This window comes from Sander lucioperca, chromosome 9 (genome assembly GCF_008315115.2).
Source record: "Sander lucioperca isolate FBNREF2018 chromosome 9, SLUC_FBN_1.2, whole genome shotgun sequence".
NCBI classification, from domain to species: Eukaryota; Metazoa; Chordata; class Actinopteri; order Perciformes; family Percidae; genus Sander; species Sander lucioperca.
Window position 1 is genome coordinate 916,526 of NC_050181.1, and position 23,841 is coordinate 940,366.

Genomic DNA, 23,841 nt, shown 5'->3' on the forward strand with positions numbered 1-23,841 from the left:
AGCGCTTTGTGCTGGGATCCTCTGTGGTGGTACTGCCCATCTATTTATCCTTGGGTTAAAGATTAGGCTTTCAGAATGCTTAAGATAGATGCTACGTCAATTTAATTCTAAAGGAATTGAAACTCCTTTAAACTAAAAGGTTTAGCGAATCTGCATTCAGAGGGGCTGCGCTAATAATGCGGCCTAATCAGATTACTTTGATCCATTGTAAAGCTGGTGGGTGGCCACTTTCTCTTTTCTGCCTCTCCCTTTCCACCACTCTTTTCATTGGCTCTGTATTTTTCTGTCTTCCTCCGCACCTCTTTCTTTCTCTTTTTTTTTTTTCGTTCTTTCATTCTTTCGTTCTCTTCTTACGTTCTCCCACCTCTCTGCTGGGTGGTACCGTACATGGTTCCGTGCAGTTAGGCGGCGGTCTCATTAATCCTACTCATGGCAAACTAGTCCCCAGGGAGAGGGAGAGAGAGAACACTTTTTAAAAAGTGCCCTGTCACACTCTGGCACATCATTTGCATTTAGGTGAAACCAGTTGGGACTCTTGAATCTCATCTATTGGCAGAGGGAACTCCCTTTTCACTGCGGCAGGAGGGCATCAGTTATTGTCAGGCCAAACCTTGTTATACTCTAACAATTTTACACACACACACACACACACACTGCTCTGTCAAAGGAAATGCATTAAGTGTTTGTATACAGGTTATAATCTTTATAAGGGTTATGGCTGTTATCCAGCATGCAAGTGTTTCCTTTGCCAGTAATCAGTGTAATGGGCTGTCGAGCGCTAGTAGGAAGTCGAGCGCTAGTAGGGACTGCATTGTAATCTTATGTATATACACTGTGTGCACAGAATATTAATAATGCCTCCTCTTACCATTAATTGTTTAAGGTAAGTGCTTCCATACTGTACATGGTGCACATAGTGTGAGTTGTCCATTTTAGAAACATTAGTTAGCTAGCTACTTCAAGACAGTCTGGGAGATGTAAAAAAGGATCAGGCTATTGTATATGTTATGTGTTATAAGAAAACAAGGCTAAAAGTCGCTCATACCATTGGTCTCAATGGCTTTGAACTAGATACTAATATTAGCATGCTAGTATAATGATGATAGTGAATGCTGAATCGAGCAGGAATAATGTTGATTTTGTTCTTAGTTTAAAGTGTTAGCATGCTAACTTGTGTCACTCAGTGCTATAATGAGCACTAAACACTACAGTACCATCTGAGACTGGTTGGAAAATCATTATTTTAGCAGGTATAATGCTTATACACCAGAGTATTAGACACATTAGACATTTCACTATGAGCCTAAACTGTCAACCTCATGGTGGTGTGAGATGAAAAGTCAGGGGAGCACCAAAAGTCAACAGGATTCATTCTTCTTAAAACCATACATGTTTGAATCACAATCAATCCAATAGCAACATTGCTAAAAAATCTAGAACCACACTGCTATCTAAAACTTTAGATTAGTATGCAACACGCTTTGTTTCTCTTCCTTTTTGGCAAACAATCAAAGGCTAATAGCCTTTGTATCTATTGTATAATGTTTTTAAAGTGCTCATATTATGCCTTTTGGCTTTTAACCCTTTATTGTGTTATATATCTTTTTTGTGCACGTTATAGGTTTACAAAGTGAAAAAGCCCAAAGTCCACCCCAAAGGGACTTACCATCTCCAACAGAAAACACTGTTCACAAACTGCTCCAAACAGCTCTATTGTAGCCCAGCTTTTGCTTCCGTGATGAACGTGCGTCACTTTTAGGTGGTAACGGTACACTGAAGTCACGGTTCGGTTCAATACAATGGAGGGAAAAGCATAATAAAAATGCAGAAGGCAAATTTTTTTTTTTATTGTGCATGTCCCAGGCTGTACCACCTAGTGTCATACAGTCTATCCCCTGAGCTAGCTGCAACAGCCTTTAGTGTGTAAAGTAAGACGTAAATAGTAAACAAAGAGTACCCCACATCATCTCCAGACTCCACCTGTAACTTGTAAACAAAATAAGACAATCAGCTATAAAACTGGAAATACAGCATTTCTTCTTTATGAAAGTGCAACAATAATAACAACAACAACAAATATGTGGACGGGATGGCATGTTGTAACGAGGTTTGAGCACATGCAGCAAATACTTGAAGCCCTATTTGTATTTGTATTTAAAGGCTGGTTAAGCACTGTAGGGAGGAGAAGTTGGACAGTTTTCTTTTGTCTCGTTCCAGCGATTGGTACAGCTGGGTGATGGCGTCGGATATGCGTTAGCATGTTAGATGTATTTCCACTTACATACCCAACAACTGCTGAACAACGCCGACACACAGTCCTCGTCTTATCCACCACTCTCTCGCCTGTACTACAGTAACTGACCCGAAGACCGAAGTTTTCGAGGCCGGGACGGCACCAGGCAGGATGGCATGACACGGGAGGCTCCAGGCTTCATCCATACAGTCTTGAAGTTTTCCCAAACTTGCGATCTTAAAGAGGCCGGCGGGTCCTCTAACTCTTGTGGGTCGCCACCACTCGCCATACTCGTCCTTTAGTGCTGCTATCTCTGAATCACTCACTGGACCGTCGACCTTCAAAAAACTGCATGTAGGCGGAGCTCGGCTAGCTTCAGAGCTAAGGCGGGGCTACAGATTAGGTGTCCCTAGAACCCGCGTATCTATCGTTCCGCATTACATTAATTCATTTGCACGCAAGTTTTATTTATTTTTATACCATGTATTCTCCGTGTAAATTCATGTACCGAACCGAGACGCCCGTACCGTTTCGGTTCAATACGAATACATGTACCGTTCCACCCCTAGTCACTTTGTAACACACGTTATAATACTCGCCTAGCTGCTAGCATGGCACTCCTTCATACTCTGCAACTGACTAGCTAGCACTGCTTTCCTAGCTACTGTGCATGTACGACTCCCAAAAAAGATGGAACAGAAGTGTGATGTTTCACTCTGTAGTTAAAGGTCCCATGGCATGACAATTTCACTTTATGAGGTTTTTTAACATTAATATGAATTCCCCCAGCCTGTCTATGGTCCCCCAGTGGCTAGAAATGGCGATAAGTGTAAACCGAGCCCTGGGTATCCTGCTCTGCCTTTGAGAAAATGAAAGCTCAGATGGGCCAATCTGGAATCTGCTCCTTATGAGGTCATAAGGAGGAAGGTTACCTCCCCTTTCTCTGCTTTGCCCGCCCAGAGAAGTTGGCCCAACCATGAGAAAGAGAGAGACATCATGGCTTGCAAACAAGCAAAGTGGCAGTTGGTCAAGGCCACACCCCCACCCTCCACCTTGCCCCCCCCCTCTCTCTTCCTCAATAGCATTTAAAGCTACAGACACAGAAATGGCACATCTTAAGTAAAGCTCATTGTGGGACTGGCTCTAGTGGCTGTAATTCTGCACCAAGGCTGAATTTCTGGAAAGAGACTTCAGATACAGTATTAGGGGACCACTAAGGTCTATATAAAAGAGACTTCAGATACAGTATTAGGGGACCACTAAGGCCTATATAAAAGAGACTTCAGATACAGTATTAGGGGACCACTAAGGCCTATATAAAAGAGACTTCAGATACAGTATTAGGGGACCACTAAGGCCTATATAAAAGAGACTTCAGATACAGTATTAGGGGACCACTAAGGCCTATATAAAAGAGACTTCAGATACAGTATTAGGGGACCACTAAGGCCTATATAAAAGAGACTTCAGATACAGTATTAGGGGACCACTAAGGCCTATATAAAAGAGACTTCAGATACAGTATTAGGGGACCACTAAGGCCTATATAAAAGCATCCAAAAAGCAGCATGTCATAGGACCTTTAAAACAGAGAGCTCAACACACAGGGTGAAAAGAGGAGCTACAGCAATGTGTAGTACAACACAAATATATGGTGTTTTTTGAAAATTAAACCATGTAAACCTATTCTGGTACAACCTCTAAATACAGTTATGTATAATATAATATGAGCACTTTAAGTTGTGTATATGAATATATTTTATGAAGTTTTGTAGCTAGATTAATAGTGTGACGATGTTTGCCTACAACAATGTAGTCCTATGTGGTTAAATACTTGGCATCATATGGAAATAGAAAATAAAAGATCCAATACAGTGATCAAGTCTTGCCACAGTTGGGCAACTTACCAGAAACAGATAAATGATTCAGCATAGCTCAAGATATACATGTTGTCATGTAGCGTAGCCAGAGGGTGAAAAAAAAGATAGGAAGGCAGACTTCTTGAATTCCAACAATTGTGGCCAAATACACGTATAATGAGACGTTTATTAAGAAAAAACTTTGGCAAACGACAAAATCTACTCGTACCAAATGAAACCAAGCACGTGCTTGTGGCAGCACGGCTTCTCGTCTATATTCTGTACAATCAGTCAATTCTTTCCTCAGCACGTTTGTATCAGCATGGTATCTTTCCTCTCTCGTAGCAGCAAAATGCCCCTGCCTTTATATGGCTCTCAATTTATACTGGACTGCACCACTATCTCCCAGAGGTGAGCATACATAGCATTTAACATTACAAAATCTCCACACAGCTAATATTCTCTACACAATTCAAGGACATTTTACGAGGTAAGTAGCTCCCCCCAATTACCCCTCAAATGCATTAAACAAACACATGAAATATCTCTACATACAAACAAACCCCATCAGTTGGTTCGGTTCAGTAATGCCAGTGCTGACGTCATCAACACAATTGGCATGTCAATCTCAAAACGGTGTGCACCGTGTTGCTACGGTTTCCATGTTGAACGACGTGTTTCCTCGGAACGGTGTGCAACGGCTTTGAGTTATGTTTTCTCTCGTTTGGTGGGCGTGTCTCTCGTTTAGTGGCTGTGTCACAGGTGATATCCAATCAGCAGAGGCGTGCATGTAAACCCGTGGTAATAAAAAAACAGAGCACTTACGCACACAACAGGATGTTCAACGCGCCCCCGTTTCAGTTAAAAGAAACGGCCTGCTACGTTTTGTCGGGGCTGAATGTGGCCCATAAATAAACAGGAAATGCTCAGTGGCTCTTCCCCAAACATTCCTGAATGGTGAACCAGACAAAGTAACAAAGAAAAAGTGAGTCTGAAAAAACAATTAACTCTTCAAACCTGCAGCTTCCTAAATCTAACTAAAACCAAACCGTGGTTGTGTCTTGCCTAAAATGTAACCAATTTTAACATGAACGAACCTGGGATACTACAGTAAGTGTAGTAACAACCCTTTGACCATTAATCATTTGTGTCATTTTGTCAAGGCATGAACTACAGATACCAGATGAAGCGGACCAGACAGAAGTACCTATAGCTTTGAATCAGTTGAGACCTACATTGTGCAGGTGCAAAGGTGGTGTAACTCGACACATGTTCCTGAAGTTTTGCACACTGTGTAAAAGCCTGTGATCAGCAGTAAAATATTGCTTGCAACTACATATTGGGCAGTAATCAGTGTAATGGTCTTGTGGAGCATGTAGCCTGTGTTTATATATAGATCGCTCCACAAGGCCTTGCAGTGATAAGAAGGTTTTTTGTAGTAAGAGCTGGGTGTCTTGAGCGTTTCATGTCTTACCTCTTCACTGCTCCGTCGCCTTTCACTGTTGTTGCTGTCCTAATTCTCATCTCCCATGCCAACACAAGTGCCTTAACTTACTGCTTGAGTCACTCAGTTCTGGGCTCTTTTCTTTTGATCAATCCTAATCCTCATTATTATTTACAGGCCGTGATTTCGCCCTGCAACCATCGCTGCGCCGCAGCACGAATAAACGAGCACATAGTATGGACTTTGATCAATTATGGACTATACGCTAATGGACTGTGTCCCTTCAGTGCACCCCCACCATCCCTTTCTGATCTGCATTGTGCTTTTACTGCTTCTGTTAAGTTCATTGTGACATCTGTGTATAAAACGAGCCTTACATTATTTGATAGCTTGTATACCAGTAGAGCTGGCACAATATACTGTATTTGGGTAATCAATTTCTCTATAGCACAGGGTCATTCTAGCAATTAGTGTAATAGTCTATTACGTGGCAGAAAGTGCAAAGTAATCCATAAACAGTATACGGGGTGTGCACTGTGTACCGTCCTGCAAAGTTGACATTCCTCATTAGAAATTTGAAAGGGAATGAGGGCCTCAGCTTCCAACAACATAAAACTGTAAACCAATAATAAAATAATGACAATACACTGAATAGCTATTACCATAACTATGCAGGTGAGAATGTAGCACATATATTATTTTTAGGAGAAATAACAAATAATAGCACTTAAACCTATGCGTTAACATCTCTGTTTTCAGCTTTCTGACAATGCATTTTTCAGATATTCATTTGGGTTTTTAAAGCTTTAGTGCGTAATATTTAATATTAATGAACGTCCGTTGCATTCAAGCCGTTGCCAAATGAGTTGCTACAGAGCTAATTAAGACTATCAGCTCCACACAACTCTCTCTGGATTTCTCAGTATGGCTATGTTCAGAAGATTGTGTCGTTACTTAGAATTCCTCAATTCCTCAGCAGAAACTAAGCACTATTGCTTTAAATATTTTGTTCAGTTTAGAAGTTTGTCAAGCCATAAAGACACTCTCAAGGGGAAAGAAACCCACTGAAAGTGACAATTGATGCACAATAATTAGCAGCATCAGATTTGAAATGCCAAAAAAATAGAACACAACAGTATTTTAGGAAAAGGCAGATATTTAGGCAAGTTTTTATTATAGATACACCCATTCATTTTATGTACATTTCTATTTTAGTAACGTTATATGAAATTTCAACACCACAGAACCAGCAGTATTTTGGGAAAAGTTCACCATTTTTTTATTTTACCCATTAACATATTGTCCTCCTGGTGAAAAAGTCCTTACCTTTTCAATATGTCTCTGCACCGGTCACAGCATTATGTTTTCTGGTTGTCTGTCCCAATTTTAATACCTGTTTCATCATTTAGATAGTGTCTTGGTTGATTCTAATTTGGTTTAATGCATGTCATATAACCATTGTTTCAACAGCATTTCGATTACTGCATTTTAATGTAGAGTTGAGACCTGCTACACATTGGAGTCCCGGTTGCACTTTCAGTGATCTCTATTTCGATTTATGTCTTCCACTCAGTGCTCTTACCTCTCATGACTTATGAGCCTGATGCATCTTTGCTACTCTTCACACTTACATAACAGAGAATCACCCATAAAGCTCTGTCATGCATTTATAATGTTTTCCATTTCTGGCATACATCACTAATATTTCAAACAGCGAGGAGTGCAGTGTCTGAGGAACTGAGGTATGACACAAAGCACAATCTTTCTTATGCTCCACTGCTTCCATAAAATCACTGTTTACTCATCTTTATCTCTTGAGTTTCATCATTTCCTGGGATTTTTTTATACCTCTTAACATGGATATACACTCTTGCAGCTTATAGAGGGATTTGATGTATATGCAGTGGTGATAGCTGACACTGACTACCCATGAAATGCAATTGACCACTATTTATTTATACACCCTAGCAGCCTAAGAGTCTGGTAGCAGAACCAATCATTAGGATACATCGTCTGGGAACCATTAACGTATGTACAATATTTGTGCCAATTCGTCCAGTAGATGTTGAGGTATTTTACTGGAGATGTGTAAACGTTGACATGCTGGTGGTGCAGGGTATCAGAGGAGAATGATCAGGAATACCGGGAGGTCATCGGGGACTTTGTCAGCTGGTGTGAGTCAAACCACCTTCACATCAACGCCAGCAAGACAAAGAAGATGGTGGTTGACTTTCGCAGGAGGCCTCCTGGTACTACACCGGTGAACATCTAGGGTGTCGACATTGAGATGGTGGAGACATACAAATACCTGGGTGTTCACCTCAACAATAAACTGGACTGGTCCAAAAACACAAACGTCTTGTACAAAAAAGGGCCAAAGCCATCTCCACCTGCTGAGGAGGCTGAGGTCCTTTGGTGTCTGCAGGACAAAACCTTTTATGACTCTGTGGTTGCGTCCGCAATCTTTTATGCAGCAGCCTGCTGGGGAGCTGGGAGCACAGAGAGGGACAGGAAAAGACTGGTGAAGAGGGCTAGTTCTGTTCTCGCGACTCGAAAAGGTTGAGAACCACTGCTCTAGGGAACATAGTTATCTGTACAACATGTTATGACATGTTCATTAAATAGTTGGTGAGGTATTTCACTGAAACCTTTGCGTGGCACTATTTATTTAAACAAAAACAACAACAGGAGATGTCTGTCTCTTCCTGGCTGAAATTCCAGTGGATCTCCTTCATGATGTTGACAATTTGTGCTGCAACAGCAGACGGCCTCTCATTTAGTCCTTTTTGTTTGTCTGTTGTCTTTGGCAGAGATCTCTGGGAATTCAGAGGACATCCCTCTGGTGCGCTGGAGGCAGCAGTGGCTAGAGAATGGCACCCTGCTCTTCCACATCCACCACCAGGACGGCAGCATGAACCCCCCGGAGCCGACCGAAGACCCGGCCAACGATTCGGGGAAGGAGGAGCTCCGCATCCTGCACATCTCTGTCATGGTAAGACTCTCTGCTCCGGGGCTGACTGTTCACAAAGCTGCTAAAGATGGAAACTGTTTTGAAGTCTAATATTACAATATCTTTTCTTTTGACATGCAGTCAAAAGAACTTTTTAATTGGCCAAAATCTTTCATTTGCAAAATTAAAATGACAAAGGAAAGAAATTGCTTTTCTCTCTTACTGTTTCATAGAGATATGGATTTAAAGAAATAAAGTTATTTTAGTGTTGAGTTATTTTCCCTGAAGCTGAAACATCGGCAGATATATCATCTTTGAGATAAGATAACATGTGCCTTCCCCTTTGTTTTTGTTTCCCTGTTTATTCCAAATGAAACAGCTGACTGCACACTTTTTTTTCGGAGCAAAGGGTTTAGGGAGCAGATTAATCCTGCCGATGTCTGTCATGGTACGATGGCTGCAAAAATGCTTCATTTACAAAACATCTCTGTGTCTCCCATTTGTATCACTGGTATAAAAACTCTTTATTGTCCAAATGTAGATGATATATGTAGTCACTCAAAACCTTTTAAAAAGCTCTCTCACTTCACTGGCAGATTTGTTTAGAATGGACACATATCGAGTGCATGGCATGCACTCTAGCCTGTTTTTCTGATTTTTGCCACAGGGCACGGACATGTTCGACATTGTAATGGATGTGTTACAGTACAAGTGTAAAGACATGGAGGAAGTCAAGGTGGACTCCTGTACGGTTTTCCCTGCCATTATAAGGCTTAGGCCTTGTTTACACGAATACGCTCGCGGGTGAAAACGACAACATTTTTGATCAGATGTGCCTTTCGTTTAGACGGCGACGGCATTTTTGGGGCTTAAAAACGCAAAAAAGTGAAACCACCCTCCAGAGTGGAAATCTTAAACGCTCCACCGTCGCGTTCCCGTCTAAAGGGTAAAAACGCACTGTGTGTGTGCCGCGTGTGTATGTGCCGCGTGTGTGTGTGTGTGTGTGTGTCTGTGTGTGCATTTGGAGCAATAACTCCACCTCCTCCTCTGTCCAGACAAAATAGTCAGCTTTTGTTGTTCGCTTCGCACTACTAGGGAGAGAGGAGGAGGAGGAGAGGGAGACAAGTAGAAGGAAGGTTCTACGCAGGCGCGTGGACTTGGTGGATGGCATTTCACACACTTTTGCGTCCCCATATGCACGCAGATCTCCCCCCCATAACCCTCGTCTAAACGCGGAATAAAAAGTGAGAACGCAACGGCCCTTTTGCGTTTTCTCTTCAGATCGTTTCCGTCTAAACATAGCCTTGGGCGCAGCACCCAAGCCGTTCTGGGGAACATCTAAGCTGAATGAATGTAAAATCTATGTGAGCATCAAACCCCAAGTAAATGACTTTTCTCAGATCTAATGCATGTAGTTGGTCCCCAGTGGACTTCTTTAGCAAGTTTTGTCTTTAAAGAGTTCATGTTATGCTCATTTTCAGGTTCATAGTTGTGTTTAGAGGTTGTGCCAGAATAGGTTTACGTGGTTTAATTTTCCAAAAACACCGTATATTGTCTTACTGCACATTGCTGCAGCTCCTCTTTTCACCCAGTGTGTTGAGCTCTCCGTTTTAGCTACCGAGTGAGGCATCTCGCTTCTATTCCATCTTTGTTGGGAGTCGCACATGCGCAGTACCTAGACTGCTTCTCATGTCGCTTAAATTGCCTCCTCGACTCCCTCACTTGCATCCCTTCCTCGCATCTTAGTCCCTCCCACCGAGGAGGCCCGGGAGAGGCGCGAGGAAATCATTGGAGGAGAGAGGCAACGATTTGTCAGCTGTTTGGGCGGAGTTAGCAACTCCTGCACGGCTTCCGGGAAGGCTGCTCTCGTGTATCCTCGCCTCCTCGATGATCCCTCCTCGGTGCTCGGTCCTCGGGGCAGAAATAAGAGCATTGAGACGGCCTTCACCGAGGAGGGACCGAACAGCTTCCGGTTCAGCCGAGGAGTCGAGGAGCTATCAAATAAGGGTGATGAGATTCAGCCGTAGTGTCTTAGGGCCTCCGCTCTAACTAGCTTGGTATGAGGGTGTGCCCCACTAGCAGCTAGGCGAGCATTATAATGTGTCTAACAAAGTGACGCAAAATGTCACGTAAGTAAAGGCTGGACTACAATAGAGCTGTTTGGAGCAGTTTGTGAACAGTGTTTTCTGTTGGAGATGGTAACACGTCTTTTTTTCACTTCGTAAACCTATTAAAAAAAAGATATACAACACACAAAAAAAAAAAAAAACAATAATATGAGGTCTTTAAGCTTCATGTGTGTTATTTAATTACAGTATCTGCTCTAGCTTTCCCAACATTTTAAACACACACTGGGAAATAATAATGGTACAAAATAATGTGAAATCGCATATGGTTTTTTTATTGAAAAACATCACATTTTCTTCAGGGAGGACCCTAAATCCCCAGAAAAATACATCCACCTAAGTCTTCCACAAACCTAGGAAAACACTGTCCTGTATTGGAGCAGTGTTTTCTTTTTCTTTTTTTTCTTTTTTTTTTACTGACTACAAAATAAAAATGCATTTATGCTTTTACCCATGTTCAGTCAGAGAGACATTGTACAGACTATAGCAGCAAGAAAACATATGTTAAGAAAGTTCTACATTTCGGTTGCAGATTTGCATGCCTGCACTGCATCAAACCTTATCTGCTATGTCGGCAAAGTAGGGAAATATATCCTTCGATCACGCACCTTTCTCCTCTTGCCTGAGGAAATGTATATTTATTAGATCTGAGATATGCCACACCTACTCCCAGTGCCCTTTTCCTGCCCAAAGACATTGAAACTGTGCTTTGATGGATGATATGCATTTTGAGATATTGAAAGCATATTATAGCTGCATACCCAAATGATTAGTCAGCTTGAGAAGACTTTTGCCAGCAGCTACATCTGCTGAATGGAGGCAGGGAGCCGCGCTTCGACACCCGCTGAATGTCCCCAACCTTGAGACCTTGGAACAAATAACAGTCCTTGACTACCCCTCTGCATGTTTTGCATGTATTTGCAAACATCAAGCCGATCTACTGTTTGCACAGGCTTGAGGGGTGACACCATTTCTGATCTGGAAATGAGATAGCTAGTGCTGAGATTCTGCTTCTTAACGCTTTGATTTTCCTCTAATCTCACATTTGTACTCCCCGCTATATCTGCATTTCACATCCCATCAACCTGAGGTCCGTGTCTTTGTGCTCCCTGCTCTGTTAATTCCTCATCCTGAAAGAGCTGCGGCGGTAACGCTGCCACAAGAGTGTTTTTTCATGAAGGTGTGGGTAGAGAAGGATTTGCATGCAGATATGAGCAGACCGTGACAACAGATGGAAGCGGTGTTGCCGCTGCGCTGCCCAAGCCCCGCTGCAGCTTGCCACCCTGCTGGAGGCCCCGACCTATAAATCCAGAGCCGTGTCACTTGTTCAGCTCCTTGTGGATACAAAAAGGGTCCTGTGAAGGCTGCTCTATGGGCTTTTAGCTTAAGCACACACCTGTCACTGGACCTCTTTCCATTGTATGTCTTGGGAGACTGAAAGACAGCAGCAGTCAGCACTGGTAGGAATAAAGCAGTGGGTGCTGTGGATGTCTCAATTGCTTGAGGTCTAAAATGGCACTTCGGAAAATGGCATGGCATTTTGCCTGCTGATTGGTTGGTTTGTAGAAGTGGGTTGTAACAGCAGTCACATTGTGAGAATTCAGTCCGAAATTTCTGTCTGCATTTCACTGCATGCTTTTTGGTTACCAAAGCTCCAAAACATCTTCTGTCAGTCTCTGTCTTCTGTGATGTAGCCACATTCCCAGTAGAGCTCTGCACAGGCCTAAGACCTGAACCCTACCCTTTTTCTGCTCTTTTTCTGCTTCTTTAAGGCTGAACTGGACTGGCGCTGCCAACTTAGATACTCAGGCAAATGATTGGCACGGCAAGAGAAAAAGGCGAAACTTGTCCAGTGCACATAGCTTCACAGAGCAAAATGACCTGCTCCCGTAATGACTTCCAATACTTTGTGGAGACCCTTGGGGTTCAGTTGGGAGTAGCAGAACCCTAGCTCCCACAATTGGTGAGTGCAATGTCATCAATAGGAATGATGGCCCAAACTGTAAAAAGAAAATATATATAATACTATTATTAGTACTATGAAAAATAGTAAATTAAGAAGTGTTTGAACAATTTATCTACACTGTTTACATTTTCACAACAACCACTATCAAAACTGGTTGCTCATTGCCTTCTTGTTGATTGACTTATCAACTAAATGACTATTCCTTTAAGCACAAGCATTCCACAGCATGCCACTTGTCTTTTCACTGTTAAAATGAACTACTGCCTTTGCATTAACATTTAACTCAAGGTTTGTGTTTTACACTGCTGTTGCCATGTTTTTAGCAGACACATGGAAATGACCCAGGTTAGGCACATCCCAGCCAGGTCAACTCAGGAAGCAGAAAGTCTAATCTGCCACAGTTCATTGCTTGGCCACCGCGCCCACCAAGAGACTATTTATGCCTAACGGATGAGTTAGGACTCCAGCATTTTTAGGCTTGAAGACAAGCCAGACTTATTATGGGTCTAATCTTAAAATGGAATCAGGTTCAATGAGCTGCACCAAAGTTAGGGTCTGAGGCCAGAAAAGCATCTGGTCCTTCAGCCAGGCTATAATCTTACCTGAGAATTACATTTTTCCAGTCAGTCTTAGTTTTTTTAAAGGCAGTATTTGTAGAAGTGAGTAATTTTCAGTAGCTGTACTCTTGAAGTTAACTGTAAAGTTGGAGTTTTCCTCATGCAGGGTTCAAAGCTTCGCCCTGTGCATTTATGTCCAACAAGGTGACCACATGTCTTCCACTGGCCAAAGCTGGTCATCCATAATAGATGACTAACCTTGTGTATGCCTGTACCAACATCAGGTGAGGCACTGGCAGTTCAAATACACATATTCAACTTCAGCTTGAACCCTACAGGCAGAGACAGCTACAAAGTAAATCCCAACACTCAAAATAAAAACAAATCTTTATAAGAAAACTCAATGTGCCTTGATTTGTTTATCCACCGAGCATTGCTACGCATAATTCTTCCTCTTTAATTTCCAAATTTTAATCAGCTGCTGTTTTGCCACAGGGCCTCAATGGATCAATCCAATCATCACATACAGTACGGAGGTATCCAAATCAAACCAAGTCAATTACATCATATGAAAAATTAATACCCTTTTTTTTTTTTTTTTTTTTTTTTTTTACATTTTGTGAATCGGAGGCCATAAAGCAGCTTTTTCAATTTTAACTTTTTCTACTTTTCTATTTTGCTATACATTTTTTGTTATTTAACACAAAAAGTAATGTAAAGTATGAAGTTATGCCCTTCAATGATTTTTTGTGAGGACTCTTATTGTGTTTATTTTGATATTCTTCCTCTATCTATTTATGGATAAGGTACCAGCAGGTTTTGGAAACATGCCTGAATACATCCCTACATCATTTGTTGTGTGGATTCATGATATAGAAATCAATATCCATGTACTATAGATTGCTCTGGAATTATATATATATATATATATATATATATATATATATATATATATATATATATATATATATATATATATATTATTCATATATATAATGTTACTTAGTTAAAGTTTAAGCTCCATCTATAGTAATGGATATGTGAATGAATGTTATGCACTTATGCCTGATTTCATGTGAAAGTTGTTGATTGCTGCACAAAAAAACAGTCACCTCCTACAAAAGATGACTTCTCAGGATGTAACACCATTTGCCTGAAGATGGTCTAGTACCGAAACGTTGCCTACTATTAAACTTTATATCATTTTTGGATGTTAGACAGTGTGCGGAAGTTTTCTTTGCCAACATAGAGGCACAACTCTCTGTAGTCGTCATAAACACATGTCTGGCCCACATGACTACTCAAATTGTCTATTTTGCTGGATGGTGAATAATTTGGCCAATGTGGCCAGAATTTGGTTTACCTTAGCTGTGTGGAAGCTCTTGAGGTGCAAGTGTGCTGTGGACCAGTAGTGTGCAACAAAGCCCCTCACTGTGCCCACTCAACCTAAAAGGTGAGGAGCCGTTTGGTGTTTTAACAGCAGCAAATACTGCCAAGTGGCTCCTTTTTTGTTTAAGTCTGCTTTGTGCTTCCTGAAATGGGAACCTCAGCAGACATACTGTCAGTTTAAAGAGGAACTTTCCACTTTTTTGTGTTGGTAAAGTACACGTGTATTCATTTTATTACACTATGTATTGATCCTATGTATTGATCCTGAGCAATGGCTGTAACACTAGTACTTCAAACCTCTAATATTGACTGTTGATTTGTGTCTATCCTACTGTCTACTCTATTCCCTTATAATGCCCATATTTAATGCTTAATGCTTATAATGCCCATATTTAATGCTGTCTTTTTAAAAGTTTATCCTTGCACTGCTATAGTTTTTATATTACTATGTTTACATTATTCTCTTATATTGTCCATATTTAATGCTGGTCTCTACACTTTATCCTTGCACTATTGGACCGATTTGCACTACCACCATGACACACACTCTCATACTGAATCACAGGGTCAGTTCCTGCCCTATCACTGCAAGCGTCTCATGCTTAGACATCCCTTAGTACATTCATGTGGATTTTTTATTTTATTTTATTTAGTATTTAGTATTTTTTATTTATTATTTTATTGTCCATGCTATTCATGTGGATTTGCTTTTTTTATCATCCTGTTTGTGATGTATGTGAATGTTGTGTGTGATGTCTTAAGGTACTGGTACCTTGAATTTCCCCTTGGGGATCAATCAAGTATCTATCGATCTATCTATCTGGTCCCAATTTATGGTATTCATTGCAACAGAGAAAAATCTGTAATTCTTGACGTAAAAAGAATTCTGTTGCTTTCCACTTTGACATGTAAAAAAGACACTTTGTGTCGTGTGAGTGAAACGTGAGCCGCAACTGGTTGTTGGAGACGTTAAAACGAGAGTTACTTATGTAACTCAGTAAGTTGTTCTTTTATGATTCGTGTATTAGCACCATGTTCATTTTTAGACAAAAGTATGTTCAATCCTTTCTCCTAAAATTATGTTGATTACTAAATACGTTTGCTAATTTGCAAAAACGAATGTGTTACACAAAAGAAACATAATGACAACTAGAATAGGCTTCTATGTAAAAACAATAAGGACACAATTCTAATATATCTGCAAACTACAAACACTGACAATATATTTAACCCTGGTGTCAAAGTACTTACCATTGAGGATGCTGAGGTCTCATATCTTCAGTTTTTTGGATATATAAAAAATATATAGGTATATTGAAAGTTTCACATAATAAAATGACGGTGTAGACAATGACAAAATTGTACATAGAATGTAAACATACACAGTATAAGAACATGGATCCGGGAGGATGTCTTTTTTAAATTATTGTACGTTTTTACTTATATTCTGTCAATTTTTTTGCCCCTTCCTGATGCCATTTCAAGACTTAAGATTAAACCATATATTTTTCAACATCGCAATGCCTTTCTGCCTCTCTTTTTAATGTTGTGTTATGTAAAGACTGTGACATTTATTAAAAAAAAAAATCATTACATTTAGTTTCAGTGTGAGTAGAGCAGTTACAGTTTAAGCACTTTGTGTTGTACCACAGTTCAGTTCACAATTTACACTGTGATTGTTTTCCAGTGATCTTTAAAAACAAAATGCTGAACCTATAATGGGTGCAAGAGTCACAGGGACACACACACACACACACACACACACACACACACACACACACACACATACACACACACCAATATCATGCTCAGTTTATGGGGAGAGACGGTCATTGTGACACAGCTTGGCTCGTAGGATATTGACATTCATGTGGTGACCCTCCTAAAACCCGTGTTGATAGGATTGATCGTATAAACCTTAAATCAATGCCGCCCCAACCACTTGTAAAGCGGTAGCCCCGGCTGAATCCCAGCCTCCAGAGCTGTTCTCTGAGCATCACACACATGCCATGTTTTTGAAAAGCCTGCCGACCGAGAGAAACCAATCCATAGCTTCCCTATGGGCTGTGGTTGTAGCTAGATGGAATTTTTATTTGACTGAAGCATTAGCGGTTGCTTGGAGCAGTTAACATTTTTTTATGAAGGTGCAGAGTTTCCTCAACTTGACTGTAACAACCTGTACAATTTCATCCACACCATTTTCGTGGCCATTTTTTTCTCACTATTTTTTATGGATGTAGGTAGGTAGCTAGCTGTGTCAGAAGATGACACACCCATTCCTAATCCCAATTACTTTCTTCAACTGGTTTAAGGGCGCATTTTGTAAAAAGTTAGATTTTTTCCATGTCTTTTTGATGATAAAGCAGGTCAAGGTGCTATATAAATATTGTAGAAGTATCAAAATGGTCAATCCACAGAGAAACGCAAACAGCCCATAGTGTGCCTTTTAAACCAGCCACCAGGATTTCCGTACGGTTGTGATGTTACAATTATACTATGTATGGGTAAGTGCAACTAGCGTGTCGTTACAGTCATTCCCTGGCTGCAATGATGGTACAGAGACCCACAAAACGCAGATGCAAAAGACCCAGGAACACTGAAATGTCAGAACAGACTGGCCTTTTTCGGGTGGGTGGCTTAAAGAGACAGGCGCTAAAACGGAGCGTTTCAGACAGAAGGTGAACACAGGTATATTCAGACACAGTATGAGAAAAATAATTTCTTTTTTTTTAACATGTTCTAGTAGATACTCAAAAGACAAGTATGAACCTGAAAATGAGCATAATAGCGGACCTTTAAATAGCTTTAAATGGGCATAACAGCAGGCCTATTTCAATCGCTGAATATTAAGATGTGGGCAGCAACTCAGAGGTCTGGAATCCACAGAGCGTTATCACTAAACTCTGCAGCTCCCCTCAGCTCTATGGAGCATATTAACCTCTTTTAGCTCATTGTTTTGGCCCGTAAATTCCATTGTCATCCTTGTTCCCAAAAGCAGCAGGCAGCTGTTTTCAGCGAAAAAAGCTCAGATAAACCCACTATACACTACCTGCTCAGCACCAAACCAAAAAGAGTGGCACACTCCCCATCCAGCTGGTGAACAAAGTGGAGCCGGATATTCTTCTTTAGAGTTAGAGGGGTGCATATTTGTTTTACATAAGTGGCCAGAATAACGACTATGTACTGTATGTTAATGTTGCTCTGTGTCTGTGTAAATTAGTATCAGTACACTAACGTGTTCACCTTAAAGTCCTCCTCCAGACACGTTTGAAAGTATGAAAAAATACTCTTGTTTGATTAATATATTTGTTTAACGTGGTTTTCCCCACGTACAAAGTAAAAAAAATAAATAAAAAAAACACTCTGAAAAGGGGCTGGAAGCACATCTACTCTTTCTCCGTCACTTATAACAACTTGAAACGTGATAGTATAAAAGTGTTGTACTTTCAGCTTGTTTGCAGCCCCAGAGGTGCCCAGTAATGCAGCTTTAACCTTTCACTAAGGAGTGTGTGTACAGAGCATTTTGAACTTGGATGCTCCGCTTTCCTTTTCTTTCAACAGATCAAGTATTGAAGCTTCCTTGTTAGCTGAGCTAACTAAATCACATCACTGTTCTCACAGCACTCCCATCTTTCATCTATTTCCACTTGTACAATATACAGTAATGGAGCTCAAATAAGACCGTCTACTGAAAAATAACAAAAAAAAAGTTGTTTTAAGGTTCAAAGCAGTGTCGGAATACTAAGAGATCACACGACTAAACTACCAAAACCATGATGTCTGTGATGTACCGGATCATTTTTCTATTAATGTGTTTCTTCCGCTCTTGTGTCTGTGCTGCGCCTCAAGCTGTGTCTCAGTGAGCACACAGGAAAAGTCAGTCGGAATTGATATGGTGTCATCATTTTCACTCTGTGTTGGGATTTTAGCATGGGTCACTGTCTTATAAAGCAGCCGGCATGCTTTTAATGAATCAGACCTGCACAGGAGCTGAAATGTTTACATGCTGCTCGGCTGATTTATTGTGCCCTTGCAAATGTATAGGATATCACACTGGCTTTATACTGAAAAAAAAACATGGATTTTTAGCTTCAATTTAATATATTTTACAGACAACCCCGACTATACAAAGGACATAATGCAGAGGCAGCTTTGGCTGTGTCAGGCCAAATGTTGCCTTTAATGTTTTTTTCCTTTTTCCAGCTGCTGCCATACGTGCCTGATAATTTATATTATATATATATATATATATATATATATATATATATATATATATAGTTCAGCTTCATGGCCACTCACACCACTGAACAATAAAGGGGCATCTTTACTGCCACCTTTTGCCACAAAGTCTGTCTCAGTCCTGTTTTTCAGTAGTCACTATAAAGTAGTACTATAACATTTGTGTGTTTTGGATTTGAGATTTAATTAATGAATAAAACGATAAAAGCTGGAATACAAAAGGAATAGCTGATTATCCAACTGTGTGTGAAAAAGCTTTAATTTAGGTGATTATCATCTGTATTTGCATGACATTCGTCGGGACAAGACGTTCTGTCTTTAATGAAACCCAAGGACTCAAAAACCGTCACAATTCCCTACAGGAACAGCAATTGAAAATCAGGTTTTATGCAGAACACCTAAGCTATTATTTTCCTTGCGTTCCATTGCACATTTATAATTTTTGGACTATTTGTAGAAACAGTAGTGAATTCCTACATCTCATTCATTGCCACCAAATGAATTAGTCACACCTGAACGAGTGTAGAAATTAGTTTTGGATTTGTGCAGATGATACTTTGGGAATGATAGTCGCTTGAACCGGTTAAACAAATCGTGATTCAGAATATGATGAATATTTGTACATACATATGCAGAAAGCAGCTAAATTCAACATAAAGAGACAATCACTAAACATAACTGGGTTAAGGTATAATACATGTAAATCACATGTGGATGCTATTAGAGTCTGCAGACTATGGTGGCATAGTATGTAGTATTGAAGACAATTTAGGGAGCTGAACCCAATCCCCAATACAAAATTAAAATCAGAACATGATTAGAATTTAAGGTAAACATATTGCTACATACTGTATATCAGCAAAAAGAAAAGAGCATGTGTGGTATACTTATAGCATTTGTTGAATAGTTATACAAAGTGCATTAGTCATCAAGATGACAACAGTGGCAGCACAGAGATGCCACTCATGACAAAACCAGACATTTCAAGTGCTGCGGTTGAAAACTGCATCTGAACGTTTTTTTAATTGTTGCTGGAGAGATTGTCTTAATCTGATCCAAACCTTCCTGCTGTAACAGATTAATACAGACAAAATATTATAGGACACTACACAAATAGGAACCCATCTTCAAAACTTGCGCTGCTCACAGGTAATACACACACACACCTTAGTTATCAATTAAACATGATGTAAGTAGTGAAAGACGTTTCTGTGTGTGTGTGTGTGTGTGTGTGTGTGTGTGTGTGTGTGTATGTTAATCTCTCAGTTAACCATTCTTTTTTTCTTTATTTCATGAAGACAAAGTTCTTTATTTTCTAAGACCATTAGATGGGAAAGGGTTGAAAGCACTCTGAATTGCCATTCATTGAGCCTTTTTCTTTAAACCAAGAGCACCATTTAGTGGGTTCAGAAAATAATGTAAATGTTTGTGATTCTCTCCACTCGTCTGTCCATACATGTTAAAACCCAGAAAATAAAGTCAATGGTTCACGGTTCACAAAGCCTCATGAAGCTTCATTTGGCCATCATTACCCAAAGCCCAAAATGATGTCCTGAAATGTCTTTTTCTTTGTCCACAACTCAAAGATTAGTTTACTGTCATAAAGGAAAATTACTCAAACCGATTATCAAAATAGTTGCCAATTCATTTAATAGTTGACAACTAATCAATTAATCCGTTAACCTCTGCAGCTCTAGTGGCAGACTAAAGTACACACATCTTCCCATTCCACTCACCACAGATCCAATAGATTATACTGTACTTGCAAATAGGAGAGTTATGGTTAATCATAGGTCATAGAAGTTCCACTCAGGGCATCACCAAAGTGATAAGGATACATCATCTGGAAACCATGAATGTCTGTACCACATTTGGAGAATAGGAGAGTTATGGTTAATCATAGGTCATAGAAGTTCCACTCCGGGCATCACCAAAGTGATAAGGATACATCATCTGGGAACCATGTTTGAATCCAATAGTTGTTTTGGTGGACCGACAGGCATTACTGTCCCTGTTGGACACGTCTCTGCAACAATTTTTGCTGGGCTGTTTTTTGAGCTGCATTTAGCAATAATGTATGCTATCAGAATAATATGAAAGCTGCTAAAGTATAATCTGACTAACAATTCTACATATAGTGGCTTTAAAGGCAGCACAACCTCTGATGATGCAGTACATTAAGAAAAACTGGTAACTGATTTTGTAATATCTGTTCAGCTCTTTTAAACATCCGACTCTAGTGACTTCATTTAATTCCAAGAGAATAAATGTTTACATGACAAATGTGGGGTTTTACATTAATGCCTTCTCACCACACAGACTCAAACACCACCACGGCTTCTTGCTATATTAGCTTTAATGGAATATACTAAATTGAATCAAATGATTCAAACCATTTCTGTCATTATTACTCATTTCAGATGGAGAAACCCTTGTGTGACGTGTGAAATGGGGTTTCGACTTCGTTTTGACATCTGTTCAATGTCAAAACCAGCACTGGATCATTAAGCCTGTTGCTAATTACTCTCACAACTCAAGTTTCATTTCAATCCATTGCAGGTGTTAATATTATACTTTGATGGCATTGACAACTGGGTTCAGGAGTGGATTCAGTGTATAAAAACTGTCAATTTCCATCACTAATATTCTATCTCAATATCAAATCCAATCAGTAGCCCTTTAGCTATGATAAAGATTATTGCATTTAAAGCAAGAAACTTCCTTTTCCTATCTTGTAGCTGTCAGATAGTCTCGATCTTTCCGCCTTCCTGCGTCTTAATGCCTCACATCCAGAGACTAAGTGACAGATTGATAGCTCAGCTCTAATACCAGGCCTGCTCTGTCAGACTGAGAAAGCCCATGTCTTCTCTCTTCCATTCAGGACTTACATGACAGGAGTGTAAGTCATAAGGAGCACTACTGCTATTATAACATCATCCTCATCCGTTAGTAAGTGGATTATGGGGCTGGAGCGCTGGCATGCTTTGATGTGTGGTTTGGTTTTATTGGCTGTATAAGAGGACACAGTCCACTTAGTCCTCACTTTGATTCCAAGTAATGCCTGACATTAAACAGATTTTTCCATTTGGTCTATATTAGCCCCTTCTACGCATCGGCGCTAATGCAGGTTGATGGGTTTGAATTACATTTGTCACTGAGGTAGATTTGATTGAGAACCATTTGAAGTACTTGACATTTGACATCTTGTTCTAGTTTACTCAGGGATGAATGAAACATTGGCGCTACTTAACATTAACTATACACTTTAATAGTTACATAAACTCAGTTATCGAATTAGAAAATTCCTTAACTCTACTCTTTATTTTACCAGATTAGTAACCAGGGACGTTTCCAGGACTTGAGGAGGTTCAGGGCTTAGCCCGGACATTTAAATAAACTGAATGCAATGCAAAACAGCAATTGGCTTTCCCAGCTTGTTAATAGCCAGTGTATGTTCATTTTAGCTTCCAGTTTGTAGATGTAAGTTAGATGGCACCAACATTTGGCCTAATCTGGCCTGGCAACCCAAAGGCCAAGGTTTTGTTTCCAGATTTGTGTGGTGACTTACAATGCAGGGGGTCTGGGTGTCCTCCCCCAGCACATTTTGAACATTAAACACTTCATTTCCTGCATTCAGGTGAAGTTTTATGCACCTATTTCTACCTTTTTCTGAATCAGTTTATGCTGGAAATATGTAAAGGGAAACATAGGGGACCATTCAAAATATAAAAACTTAATGGAATATATTGCAATAAGGCTCTTAGGCATTCTGTATTGCTTTCAACTATTTATTCTCCCTTGGAGAGATAATACATTTTCTAATTATATCTGAGTCAGCACACATGTAGTCTATAATTTAGTCTTCCCTTCTCTTTTGAGTCTTTTGTTGGGGAAGTAACCTCCTTAAATGTGCACATGACAATTATTCACCTCAATGATACATTACTTCTTTTTAATGAATTAATAAACCCCTGGACTGTAATATTTAAGATGTGTTTGAGCAAGATTTCTGCTCATGTTCAAAACTTTGTGCACGTTCAAAATATAACTCATCCCATCTGTGTTCTCTGTGATTTGGAGGAGTCGTGGAGTACTTAAACTTATGTTGTCCTTTTCTTTCACCTTATACTCAAAACGTATTCACTCCCTTATGGAGTTAGATTCCCCTTTACACCTTGTAGCATGTAACAACCAGAAACACCAGCTGTTACGACCCCTCCCTTTTCTGCCTACTGTTGGCTTCTCTGGCTTTCCTGGTTGAGCTGGCAGTATGGGAGGGGTCGTTAGTTAATTGGTGGACACCTGGGTAGACCTCAACCAAGACTATTTGTACAAGTCATGTCTCATTGTTGCCCCGCTTGTCACAAACTGGCTCAACGCATGTGACAAAGAGGGGAGACCAGACAGGTTAAAGTGCCAATTAAATGTTTATTGTTAAAGAAACAAGACGAACTACTAACAAAAGAATCATGACATGTGTGGAATCAATGGTATCAGTAGTGGAAGTGGTGTGTGGGTGAGTGAAAGATGTGTGGATAAATGACATCTGTAACAAAGGAGCTCAAACAAACCCAAACCAGAAGATGTGGAGCCTAGGAGAAGGAAAAGGCAGAAAGAGAACAATGAGACATGACTTACAAATAGTCTTGGTTGAGGCCTACCCAGGTGTCCACCAATTATTTATTATTATAATTTATGACCCCTCCCATACTGCCAGCTCAACCAGGAAAGCCAGAGAAGCCAACAGTAGGCAGAAAAGGGAGGGGTCGTAACACCAGCACATTAGATTCATCCCCAAAACATGTAGGCTAAGCACTGTAATGCAAGGTTAATAGAGCTGAGTCCTTATAGTTGCAATTTCCAAGTTGAACCACTTCTCACACCACTTTAACTTGAATGTAGCCTAATGGTAGAGCGCTTCTTGGCTTCAGCTTGAAAAGTTGCGCTTTCAACACAGTCCAATCGCTGTTGCTTGCAGTCGCTATGGCGACAACACATCATGGGCTTTGCTTATCTGATCTGCTGGATCATCGAGTCGGTAGCCTACCGCAGCGGCGGTCTTGTAATCTCTCCTACCC

At 40.3% G+C, this 23,841-nt stretch overlaps 1 protein-coding gene across 7 annotated transcripts in view; it reads left to right on the plus strand.

The window, feature by feature from the left end:
- astn1 (astrotactin 1) overlaps window positions 1-23,841 on the plus strand; it is a 522,070-nt gene that overhangs the window by 68,453 nt on the left and 429,776 nt on the right. For all 7 annotated transcript variants that reach the window (XR_004898191.1, XM_036004756.1, XM_036004754.1 and 4 more), the window contains exon 2: window positions 8,347-8,528. Coding sequence is in view for 6 of the 7 variants with exons in the window: in XM_036004756.1 (XP_035860649.1) it covers window positions 8,347-8,528 (182 nt within the window). In the remaining variant the exon portion in view is untranslated. The remainder of the gene's footprint in view (window positions 1-8,346; window positions 8,529-23,841) is intronic.